General features: G+C 49.8%; 1 protein-coding gene across 1 annotated transcript; it reads right to left on the minus strand.

Moving 5' to 3' along the window:
* Positions 1-4,177: 4,177 nt before the first annotated feature.
* LOC147366308 (retinoic acid early transcript 1E-like) lies at positions 4,178-12,297 on the minus strand. Its single transcript, XM_086318303.1, has 5 exons — positions 10,560-12,297; positions 9,532-9,712; positions 8,489-8,752; positions 7,966-8,247; positions 4,178-7,125 (listed from the first exon to the last, which is right to left on the minus strand). Exons 2-5 carry the CDS (start codon positions 9,602-9,604, stop codon positions 7,016-7,018), a joined length of 729 nt encoding a protein of 242 aa, XP_086174429.1. The 5' UTR covers positions 9,605-9,712; positions 10,560-12,297; the 3' UTR covers positions 4,178-7,015.
* Between the last annotated feature and the right edge of the window lie 63 nt (positions 12,298-12,360).

Consider the following 12,360-nt stretch of genomic DNA (forward strand, 5'->3'; position numbering starts at 1 on the left):
CAGTCATGTCCGACTCTTTGTGGCCTTGTGGACTGTAGCACGCCAGGCTTCCCTTTCCATCACCAAATCCTGGAGCTTGGTCAAACTCATGTCCACTGAGTTGGTGATGCTTTTTAACCATCTCATCCTCTGTAGTTCCCTTCTCCTCCTGCCTTCAATCTTTCCCAGCATCAGAGTCTTTTCCAATGAGTTCTTCACATCAGGTGGCCAAAGTATTGAAACTTCTGCTTCAGCATCATTCCTTCCAATGAATAATCAGGAATGATTTCTTTTAGAATTGACTGGTTTGATCTCCTTGCAGTCCAAGGGACTCTCAAGACTCTTCTCCAACACCACAGTTCAAAAGCATCAATTCTTTAGCACTCAGCTTTCTTTATGGTCCAACTCTCACACCTATACATGACTACTGGAAAAACCATAGCTTTGACTAGATGAACCTTTGTCACCAAATAATGTCTTTGCTGTTTAATATGCTGTCTAGGTTGGTTGTAGCTTTTCTTCCAAGGAGCAAGCATCTTTTACTTTCAAGGCTACAGTCACCATCTGCTGTGAGTTTGGAGGCCAAGGAAATAAAGTCTGTCACTGTTTCCATTGTTTCCCCATCTATTTGCCATGAAGTAATGGGACCAGATGCCATGATCTTTATTTTCTGAATGTTGAGTTTTAAGCCAGCTTTTTTACTCTCCTCTTTCACTTTCATCAAGAGGCTCTTTTGTTCCTCTTTGCTTTCTCCTGTAAGGGTGGTGTCATCTGTGTATCTGAGGTTATTGATATCTCTCCTGACAGTCTTGATTCCAGCTTGTGCTTCATCCAGCCCAGAATGTAGTGTGATGTACTCTGCATATAAGTTAAATAAGCAGGGTGACAATATACAGCCTTGATGTACTCCGTTCCCGATTTGGAACCAGTCTGTTGTTCCATGTCTGGTTCTAACTGCTGCTTCTTGACCTGCATACAGATTTCTCAGGAGTGAGGTCAGGTGGTCTGGTATTCCCATCTCTTTAAGAATTTAGCAGAGTTTGTTGTGATCCACACAGTCAAAATAATGGGTGAGAACCATTGTAGAAAATGACCCTATGTTCCCTCCACCCTTCCACAAGGTGAGTGCACCGTGAGAAGACAGCCCTCTGTGAACCAGACATCTTCCAGTGCCTTGATCTTGGACTTGCCAGATTCTAGAACTATGGGGAAAACTTTCCTGTTGTTTATAAGCCACCCAATGTATGGTTACTTGTTATAGCAATCCCATGGGACTAAGACAGGGAGGAAGGGTGCTCTCAAAAGCCTGGTGTCTAAGACACGGGGTTCAAGTCCCCTGAAAGGCAGGACAGGCAGAGTGGACCCCAGACGTAGTGTCTTTCTACCCTTCCCCCATCCTCACTGGTGTCTCCATTTAACCCCTGATGTTCTGTAGCCACTATGGCTGAGGACTTCCCCAGGGTACATGCTGATCCCAGTACAGTAGCCCTAACAAACATTGGGGAGAGGAATCAGCTACTTGGAAAGGAGAGTGCCAAGGGCAGGACATGTGAAGAAAAATATGTGACCCTGTCTGAATCCCGCAGTTAACAACCCTAGATGAAAAAACAAACCATCCCATGGAAAGTAGTGGTAAGTATTAGGGAGACCTCTTCAGAACAGCAGGGAGGACTTGGTAAGGTGGGCATTGGCTCTAGGGTTTCCTGAAGGGGGGCCAAGGGGTGGTGTGGGAGGGGTGGGGTGGAGTGTGGTTGGCTTGGTGAGGTAAAGGGAGATGGAGTGGGAGGGTGGGGGGAGGGAGGGTAGGTTGCATTTAAAAGCTGCTGGGGAGTAGTCTCAAAGGTCACAGCTCAGGCTCCCAAGTCCCCACTTTTCTGTTGAAGCTGCTTCTGCTCCCTCTGGACAGAGTCCAGGACACACGGGCCATGAGTGTCTGAGGGTGGGTCCGGGGGTCTTGCCATGCAGGCTCCTGGCTTCCCAGCTGAGCTGCTGGACAGACCTGGGAACACCTGTGATGAGCGGTAAGAGATGAGGGAAGGTGGGGAGAAGGGCGAGGTGGGGAGGAAGGAGTTGGGGCACAGTGAGGAGTCTGGGCCTGGAGAGGTGGGAGGGGCAAGGTGGAGAGGGTTGGGTCCCCTCCTCCACCTGTTGGGCCCCCTACAAGAGTCCCTCCCCCTGAGCTTAGTAGGCAGGGGAGGGATTGAAGGGAATCCTATTGCTCAGAGGCTCCAAAGTGAAAGTCACTCAGTCAGGTCCAACTGTACAGTCCATGGAATTCTCCAGGCCAGAATACTGGAGTGGGTAGCCTTTCTCTTCTCCAGGGGTTCGTCCTGACCCAGTAGTCGAACCGGGGTCTCCTGTATTGAAGGCGGATTCTTTACCAACTGAGCTATCAGGGAAACCCCAGGCTGACTAGAAACTGAGGGAGAGAATGCAGTTCAGCCCCTGGGCCTGGGGGAGGCATCAGCTGGTGAAGGCTGCCCCAGTTGACACCTGTCACAAGGCAGATATTCTTGTGTGGTGTTTCAAGCTAAAAAAAAGAAAGTACATGATAGGGGGTATCAGCTTCTTCCCTGTCCCTGCCAGTTTTTGGTTCCCTTGGAACCTCGGGGTCCAGGCCAGAGGGTCCAGGCCCAGAGAAGGGAGAAGCTGGGGAGCCAGTCACCACTGAGGCCTCTTCAGCAACAGTCCTGACACACTGCTCACCCCACACTCTCCATGCACACCTGTCTTCCCACACTTCAGCCCCCAAAGTTACACACACAAGCCCCCTCGCCCTCACACTGCCCTCCATCACCCACAGCCCAGCCTGACTCTCCAGCCTCCCACACAGCCCCCTCACACACACGTGTTCCCCACATAGGCTTCATGCTTCTCACTTACACTCCTTCCACCCTTGTGCACGTCACCCTTCCTGAAATTTTCCATGCAGGTCTCCTCACACCCCCTTCCCTCTGTGCACCCCCCATCCCCTACCCCCCACACACTTTCTTTCACACACAAGTGCCTGCTTGCCTGCCCCACTGGCTCTCCACTCTCTGCAAAGTCACACCGCGTTCCCTTCCCTCAGGGACCCTGGCTTCCTCACACTGTCTGTACACACTCCTTCACACAAATTCCACACAGAAGGCTCCCGTCTACTTCCACTGCCATCCAGAAACTTTCCCCTCACAGCCATTTCCCTTCACTCTCTTCCTCCTCTCTGGGTCCCCCAGGGCATCCCCCTCAGGGCCCTCTGCATATGCATACTGTCTTCTCCCCTTCTGTCCCAGGCTCAGCTGTCCACAGTCACACACATACACACACATCAAGGTTCCCAACATTCTCACACACCAGTTGTGGCCGCTCCCCACACATCCAACACACTCTTTCCAGCATTCCCTCACTCTCTTCACATTCACCTTCCTATCACAAATTAGTGGCACTGCCCCCCACACACCTAAGTAGGAAATGGCAACCACTCCAGTATTCTTGCGTGGAGAATCCCATGGACAGAGGAGCCTGGAGGGCTACAGCGCACAGGGTCGCAAAGAGGCAGACATGAATGAGCACCTAACACAATCACTCCTCTCTTCTGCCCTCCTCCTCTCATGCATACCCTCTGTGTCTCTCTCTCTCTCTCTCACACACACACAGTCACACTGACCAGTTCTCCCCAAGATACTGGGCCTTCCAGCTGCCGCAAAGCCACACACAGCTCGGGGTGGTTCTGGGAAGGGGCTGGCTGCCAGGACTCTGCCCCAGGGCCGAGCAGGAATTTTAGGTCTCTGTCTGGGTCCTACCTGGAAACGTGCCGTCTCCTTTTTAATGGCCCAGCCCCATATCTAAAACTACTCAGTAAACGTGCTCCTATTGGCATACAGCCCCGAGCCTGCACGAACAGTCACCTTCATGCGTTGATCAACCTAAAATGAACGTTTGTGTGTTGTACTAAATAGAAATCCTCTTTTAGTTACAGGATCAGCCAGTTCTCCCGCTGTCACGTATTGAGCAGTGTACCCTTCGCTGGTATTTCTTTCCTCGTCTACTAGGTGTCACATTTCTAGACGTCCCTGGGTCTGTTTCTTGGCTCTTTTCTAAAACTGCTCTCTTGCCTTCCTTCTTGCTCACCAGTTCCCTTTGTGCTGGGAATGCAGCCTAAGCCCCCGCAAGCTTGGTTGGGACAGTGAAGTCTTTATAAAAATTACCACAAACTCTATGGCTTGAAACAACCAAAATTTATTCTTTCAAGATTGTGAGGGTTAGAAGTCTGAAATCAAGCTGTCAGTAGGGTCCTCTCTGAAGGCTCTAAGGAAGGCTCCATCTTTTCTCTTCCTGACTACTGGTGACTGCATGGAGAAGGAAATGGCAACCCACTCCAGTATTCTTGCTTGCAGAATCGCCATGGACAGAGGAACCTGGTGGGCTGCAGTCCATGGCGGCGCAAAGAGTCGGACACGACTGAGGTACTGTGCACAGCACTGGTGCTTGCCGAAACCCTTGGCAGTGCGTAGCCCCAGTGTCTGTTTCTGTCCTTCCATGACGCTCGTGTGTCTTGTTTTCCTATATCCGTCTCTTCTTTGCGTGTCCACATTTCTTTCAAGGCGTGCCTCCTGGTAAAGGCACCAGTCTTTGGATTAGAGCCCAACCTAATCCACCCTGACCTCACCTTGGTTGGATTACATCTGCACACACCCTATTTCCAGGTGAGGTCTCCTTCACCTAATGGTAGGACTTCAACACATTTGAGCCCCTAAAATAAAGGAGTTTCAATAAACATTCATGTGATTCTCACTGGGCAAAAAAGGTACAATGTATAATTGAATTCTCTGCATCACTGAATATATTCCTGACAGGAGAAAACTTCAAGTTTGTCTAGACATGAGTGAAAACTGAAAGGTTAAAATTTTTTCCAATGTTGTCTTCTTCTCGTCCTGGTATGAATGTATGAGCTCAAACATCTTCTTTGAGCATTGTTTTTAGGTGTTTCTGAGGTCAGCAGTGTTCTCTGTTAGCCAGTTCAGTGCAGTCGCCCTTTCTAAGTGGGAAATATTAATCCAAGAGTTCATTCTCTTCAGTTTTGTTGTGCATGAGCTAGTTTAGAGCACCTGATAAGGGTCCATCTAGGTTGTGGAGAGTCCTTTAAATAATATCTTTTCCAGTATGCATAATTTCCTGGTTGCAAGTCATGGAACATCTAATCTTCATCCATAAATTATTGAGGTAGGATTTAGAATCAAGCTTAGAATGTCTTTTTAATAATTTGATTAGGGGCTTCCCTGGTGGCTCATTGGTAATGAATCTGCCCACCAATGCAGGAGACACGAGTTCAGTCCCTGTCAGGGAAGATCCCACATGTTGTGAAATAACTAAGCTCATGGGCCACAAATCCTGAGGCTGTGCCCTGGAGCCTGGGCACTGCAGCTACTGAGCCTGTGTGCCTCAGCTACTGAAGCCCACAGCCTAGAGCCTGCACTCTGCTACGAGAAGAGTCATCACAGTGAGCTGCTCTTGCACCGTAACGAGAGAGCAGCAAGTAGAGAATGCCCGCACACAGCAATGAAGACCCAGCACAGCCAAAAATAAATACATCTTAAAAACAATTCAGTTAAATTTCACAATAATGTAACACAACAAATAGGAGTACCACAGCATATATATTCTTTTGTGTCCAGCACTTGCCTCTCAAATCCTTTTTATGAGGCATCTATGGTTTTACTGCGGTAATGTATTCTTTATTTATTGTGTTATAGTGTTCCATTCCTGGCTATATCACACTTTATCCTTTCCTCTGTCCTGGATACATTTTTATGCATTAACATGTTAGTATGTTAATACATATATTAATCTATGTGATAATTCAACTGGTAGCCTCATACTTTTGTGTCATGACATCTAGGCAGTTAGCACTTGATTGCGGTTTCTGCATATGTATTAGTCTGCTAGGTCTCTAAAGAAAAGCTATTTTTTCTATACTCAGAACACCAAATATGACACCAAAATGTGGGTTTTAGAAACTCTGATCCAGGAACCAGGACTCCGACCAAACATACACCTCCTATTGTACCACAACACAGACTATAACCACACACCACCAGCCGAGTGGGTTCAACAAGTCTTCCTGGAGGTGAGGATTTCATCACATGAATTAAGAAGAACATTCAGCCCATAAAAGCATGCGGTAACTTAACTATACATGAAAGTGAGTGTGAACACCTAAATTATGTCTCATTAAATCACACAGTATATCCCTAATGCATTATCTTCTTAACAGAATTAAAAAAATGCCAACCCCCGCCCCCACCCCAATTTCACCCCACATGAAGGCAAGTCTGATGGAAAGAATAGCATTGGAAGTTTTAACTGATTGTGAGCAAATGTTTGACTTTTGCAAATTCTGAAAATGACCAAGTCAATACATCTTAAGGGCCCATCAACAGTCGTGGAAAGTGAAGGAATTCTTAAGCATAGGCTTTTTTAGCTTCTTGTTAAACCTCACTCTGAGTAGAAGGTAGTATATTAGATCAACAGCCCGACTGTCATCAAGGGTCAGTTTTTGCCACCCAGAGTTGGTTTAACATTGTACTTTCTCATAGTCCAGGGAGAAACATCCAGATGATGGAATAGCTGTTAGAACACTGGGGAAAATGTTGAGCTAGATAATGCTACCATCAGAAAACAAAAGGTTTTTTTCATCCAAGGGCTGGGAAAGCCTGAGTAAGATCTCAGGACAACACCCCACCCCACCACGTCTACATCTTGTACCCGGGACCCCCAAAGGAGAAGACACTTGTCTTCATCCCCACTCCCACTGCACTGTCCTGCTGCCCACACCAGCCTCTTCTACCCAGAAACAGAGTGGTTCCCAACCCTACAGGGAAGTGTGGGGGCCCAAGACAGAGACAGAACATCATTTTGGTAAAGATGGTTCCAGTGGACAGGGACTTGGTGAAACCCATGGCTCACCTCTCCCAAGTCCTGACCAGAACAAACCTGCCTAGGAGCTAGAGGCCGGCTGGCTTCTCACCTGCTGTGGTCCCTGATTTCTTCATAATATTCATGACGATGAAGCAATTAGAACTAACTGGGTGATGATCAATAGGATAATGCAAGAGACCAATCGGATGGATGCAGACTGGCTGATATCTGGAGCCATTATTATTGGTTCTAAAACGAAAAAGCAAAAGCCTTGTCAAATCTAAGAATACACCTTCCTCAGCACGTGCTGTCCTTAGCACATGTTCCCCATATAGTTACTGACTCACGTGAAGCCACTCTTCAGGTCCGGGTATGGAAAGATTAATGGGCTTGTGCTCTGTCTTTGTGGAGCCAATATTTCTCCCGAGTTGTGTTAGTCACTCAATCATGTCCGACTGTTTTTCAAGCTCATGGTCTGTAGCCAACCAGGCTCCTCTGTCCCTGGGATTCTCCAGGCAAGAATACTGGAGTGGGTTGCCATTTCCTACTCCAGGGGATCTTCCCAACCCAGGGATCAAAGCTGGGTCTCCTGCCTTGCAGGCAGATTCTTTACCGTCTGAGTCACTGAGACAGCAAATGTCCATCTGATTATCTTTCAGGTGGATATGTTTACTGTGAGGAGTGCTTTTTGAGGAGGACACAATTGGGGGCACTTAATTCTGTCTGGGAAGGGATAAGGGCTTCATTAAGTGACATTTGAGTTGGTTAAAGGATCAGTACGACAGGCGGGAGAGAAGGCCTGGAAACATAATGCATATATAGGTTTGGGGACCATCGAGCAGTGCCTGGGGTCTTGGTTAATGAGGAAGGGGGCTCCTATGCTGAGGGAGGTGGGTTGGGAAAGGAGGATGCTGGCCAGTTCAGTGCTATGCCCATCACTGACTCTCCAGACAGGAAGCCCACCAAGAGATGAGTCACTCCATCCATCATCACATTTTCAATTACACTAACATATGTGCTCATATCCACACATGAAGGCACTAGACCTTTGAAGAGAGCTGCCACCTCCCCCACACCCCACTCAGTTACCTGTGGGCTCTGGGACCAGCATCTTCTCCCAGTGTTTCAGGAATTCCCTAAGCCAGTAACTGCAGTCTCCTGTTGAAATGGTCCTGAAATACTCTGCCAGTTCCTGGTTGTTCTCCCACTCCTCCTTGATGCCTGTGGCTCCAGGATCGATGACTGTCCAGGTTATGCTCATGGTGTCAAGGAGGAGGGCTGTCTGTCCATCGAGGCTGAAGTGCAAGGATGCACCAGAGCGTTGCTCAGCTTCACGTTGACAACACAGCTTTACCTGCAGGGTGGGAGGACCTGTGCCCCCCACACACAATGAATCATCCTGGACTCTCCACAGTCCATCCTCCCCAGTCACTCAAGTGTGTCTGCACATCTAGGGGCTCGTGATCTTCTGACCATGACCTGCCCCATTTTACCCATCAGGTCCACCGGGTCTCTAAGGCTGGATCCTGTTCAGTCCTTTCACAGGAATCCCCTCCCTGCATGCACTCTTTCTCTTGCTGTCTCCAGCTCCCCACCCCCTTCCCATACTTACCCCTCGTCTCATTTTTGTCCAGTTTGATGACAGGCAGGACCATCCTGAGCTCTCTTCCTGCTTCTACCAGCGTTTGGCTTATTTCAGTCCACGCTTTCGTGTCATTTACCTCCTTTCCCAGGAAACCCAAAGGTTTGACCTTGTTGCTGGCACTGTCATACCAGAGGAAAGGCTTTGTGTCCACAGAGCCCTGGACTTGACACCAGAGCTGGCCAGGTCTGGACTGAGATTTGACAGTGAGGTCAAGGCACAGAGAGTGGGCATCTGTGAGAGAAAACCACAGGTATGGCTGGGAGTTTCCTCCTCCAGGGCCTGGTTGCAGAGGGAGGGGTCTCTATCCCAGACCCCCGCCTCTGCTGTATCCTCATTCCTACCTCACCTTTAACTGTCTGAGCTTTAGTTAAACATTTTGATGCCACCGTGGATCTTTTCTGTCCATATGCTATTAGCAGGAAGATTTATCTGATATATGGTGGCTCAGGCAGTAAAGAATCTGCCTGCAATGCAGGAGACCCAGGTTCGATCCCTGGAGAAGGAAATGGCAATCCACTCCAGTATTCTTGCCTGGAGAATGGACAGAGGAGCCTACAGAGTCCGTAGGGTGGCAAGAAGTTGGACACACCTAAGTGACTAAGTATGCACATGCCAGCTTGTGAGGCAGCAAAAACAGAAGACAGTGTCTGGTTTCTAGAGACTTAAAATCTATCTGAACAGATAAGACTTTCAACAGAATGGGGAGAAGGATGCCATAGGACACATGCCACATTCACGATGGGTCCCTAGTTATCAGGAAAGTTTTACTGGAGTAGGAGGTAGGACTTGCCAGGAGAGGGAAAGCTGCTACAGGAGCACAAGCCCAGGCACTATGCCTTGGGTGGGGTCCTGGAAGGCAGGGTGTCACCTCCTGGGCAGCCAGTCCAACTAAACCACAACCTCACCATCCTAAGAGCAGGTGGACAGGGGCCCACCAGGGTGGAGCTCCTTCCCTCCCCATTGTGTCATGTCCCCCTCACCCACCAGAGCCCCAGATCCAGGACACTCACTGCCCAGAGTCTTCCTGGCTTCTATCAGCAGCAGTATCAGCAAAAGATGACCTGCGGTTTGTGCCAGTGACATTCCTCCCTGCAGTTTTAGGAGAGTGACCAGCAAAAGGTAGCCTGGGGTGTGTCTATACCTCTGTCTCCTGGCACCGCCCAAAGTCTTCAGTCCTAGACTGAGGAAGCCCTGTTGAAAAACAAGAAAAATAACACTTATACCCAGGAAGTATTTCTTAAGTTTCAAATGTAATTACTCATTTAAAAAAAAATACTAATGACATTACAAAGCCAAATTCACTTTGAATAACTATCCTCTCTCCAAAACAGCCCTTTTCTGGTGTGAGCAAGAAAAGCCCACGTTCTGTTGGCTCTTCTGCTCATTCCTTGAACCACTTCCTGCTCTAATCTTTCTTTGAACTCCTTCCTCCCTCACCCCCACCCCACAGCCGCTGCCATCTCCTGCTCAGTTATCCCTTCTTTTCTCCTACATCCACTTTCCATCCTAACCTCTCAAACCTTCTCTGTAATGATAACGATTCACTACATGTTAGTCACTCAGTCGTGTCCGACTCTTTGCGACCCCATGGGCTGTAGCCCGCCAGGCTACTCTGTGCATGGGATTCTCCAGGCAAGAATACTGGAGTGGGTTGTCATTCCCTTCTGTTAATCAAACCAGCAGCGGCCGACCCCACCAGGTCTGTCATATCGGAGGAGGGTGTACAACAGAGTCCAATAGTCCTGTTGGAGCCGAGCTCCAGAACAGCCGGGAATTTATTATCCTTTGCTCACCCGCAAGTGGCAAAGTCCTCCCAGGGCCCCGAGAAGCAAGCTCACCGCAAAACATTGACGGATTTTCCCGAGTCAAGCAGCAGCGGCCCCCTCCCGCCTTTCCCAACCCCCTCCCCTGCGCTACCCGTCTCCAGCACGACATCAGCAGCGCAGGTGGCTCAACTCCGCGGTCTCCGGGCTGGTGGCTTCGGGGTGGCGAGAGAAGACAGAACATTTGCGGGGGCCCGTCCTGGGTTCGCACTCACCTCCCACTCCTTCTCCGCACCCGGCTCCTGCGATCGGCGGGGCGCGGTCCTCGCCTGCCCGGTCCAGCCAAGGTCGCTTTCGAGCAGGTTGAAACCCCGAGAGAACAACCACAAGAGAAATCCTGAAACTCTCCTCGGGGTTTTCACTTTGAATCGCTCTTTCGAATCTCGGCCCGACACCTCGAGGCCCCGGCTCGGGGGAAGCTCGGCCGGCGGCGTTCGGAGAGGCGTCGCTGGAGCGGGGATCCCCGGGCGGGCGCGGAAGACTGGCCCCGGGCCGAGGTGCTGCGCTCGGGGGACGGCGCCCCTGGAGGGCCGCCCGGTCGATGAGTGAGTCTTTGTAAGGAAGTGCCCAGGGTTGCGGGGTGATGACGAGGCTCTTTCCGGTTGTCAGTCTGGGCGCCGCCGCGGTGCCTTCGGGGACCCACGAGCTGGGACGAGGCCCGGCCAAGGAGCCACGGGCGATTTCTCCGTCCTTCCCCCGGGCGAGTTTTCAGGCGCTCTGGCTCCGCCCCTCTCTTCGCTACCATCGCATCTTGGGTTTCCTAAATCGATATCACCCTGGCCACCTGTCCAGCTGCCCCAAGTCAGTCCTTCATGGATGGCATTCCTTACAAGGGCAGCTCAGTTAGAACTGGACATGGAACAACAGACTGGTTCCAAATAGGAAAAGGAGTACATCAAGGCTATATATTGTCACCCTGCTTATTTAACTTCTATGCAGAGTACATCATGAGAAACGCTGGGCTGTAAGAAGCACAAGCTGGAATCAAGATTGCCGAAGAAATATCAATAACCTCAGATATGCAGATGACACCACCCTTATGGCAGAAAGTGAAGAAGAACTAAAGAGCCTCTTGATGAAAGTGAAAGAGGAGAGTGAAAAAGTTGGCTTAAAGCTCAACATTCAGAAAACAAAGATCATGGCATCTGGTCCCATCACTTCATGGGAAATAGATGCGGGAACAGTGGAAACAGTGGCTAACTTGATTTTTCTGGGCTCCAAAATCACTGCAGATGGTGATTGCAGATGTGAAATTAAAAGACGCTTACTCCTTGGAAGGAAAGTTATGACCTACCTAGACAGCATATTGCAGAGCAGAGACGTTACTTTGCTAACAAAGGTCCGTCTAATCAAAGCTATGATTTTTCCAATAGTCATGTATGGATGTGAAAGTTGAACTGTAAGGAAAGCTGAGCGTGGAAGAATTGATGTTTTTGAACTGTGGTGTTGGAGAAGACTCTTGGACTGCAAGGAGATTCAACCAGTCCATCCTAGAGGAAATCAGTACTGAATATTCGTTGGAAGGGCTGATGTTGAAGCTGAAACTCCAATCCTTTGGCCACCTGATGCAAAGAACTGACTCATTGGAAAAGACCCTGATGCTGGGAAAGATTGAAGGCGGGAGGAGACGGGACAACAGAGAATGAGATGGTTGCATGGCATCACCGACTCAGTGGACAAGAGTTTGAGTAAACTGCAGGAGTTGGTGATGGACAGGGAGGCCTAGCGTGCTGCAGTCCATGGGATCGCAAAGAGTCGGACAGGAGTGAGCAACTGAACTGAATTGAAGGAACAAGAGCGTTGCGGTCTCCTGTAACCAGCGCACGTGGGCGCCCAGTGTAAAAGGCGGGTAGGCTGCTTTACAGGAAGGCAGGCGTGTGAGTGAGGGAGCAGGCAGGAGTCCCCGCCCAGATCCGGCGGTAACCTGGGCGGGGCCTGTCGGCGGAGGAGGCGCTCAGGCAGTCAGAGCAGAGGCGGCGGTCCAGGCCACAGCTGCGGGCTAGCGGGAGAGGATCG

Source organism: Bos grunniens, chromosome 9 (assembly GCF_055505025.1).
Source record: "Bos grunniens cultivar Pamir isolate PY7600 chromosome 9, Bosgru_T2T1.0, whole genome shotgun sequence".
Classification (NCBI taxonomy): Eukaryota; Metazoa; Chordata; class Mammalia; order Artiodactyla; family Bovidae; genus Bos; species Bos grunniens.

Bases quoted from the DNA above. Each gene is read 5' to 3' on its own strand.
- LOC147366308 (XM_086318303.1), bottom strand. From the start codon at position 9,604: ATGTCACTGGCACAAACCGCAGGTCATCTTTTGCTGATACTGCTGCTG. The intron at 8,753-9,531 runs GTGAGTGTCCTG...TTTCTCTCACAG, and splicing joins AGCCAGGAAGACTCTGGGCA to ATGCCCACTCTCTGTGCCTT. The intron at 8,248-8,488 runs GTAAGTATGGGA...TGGGGGGCACAG, and splicing joins GGACAAAAATGAGACGAGGG to GTCCTCCCACCCTGCAGGTA.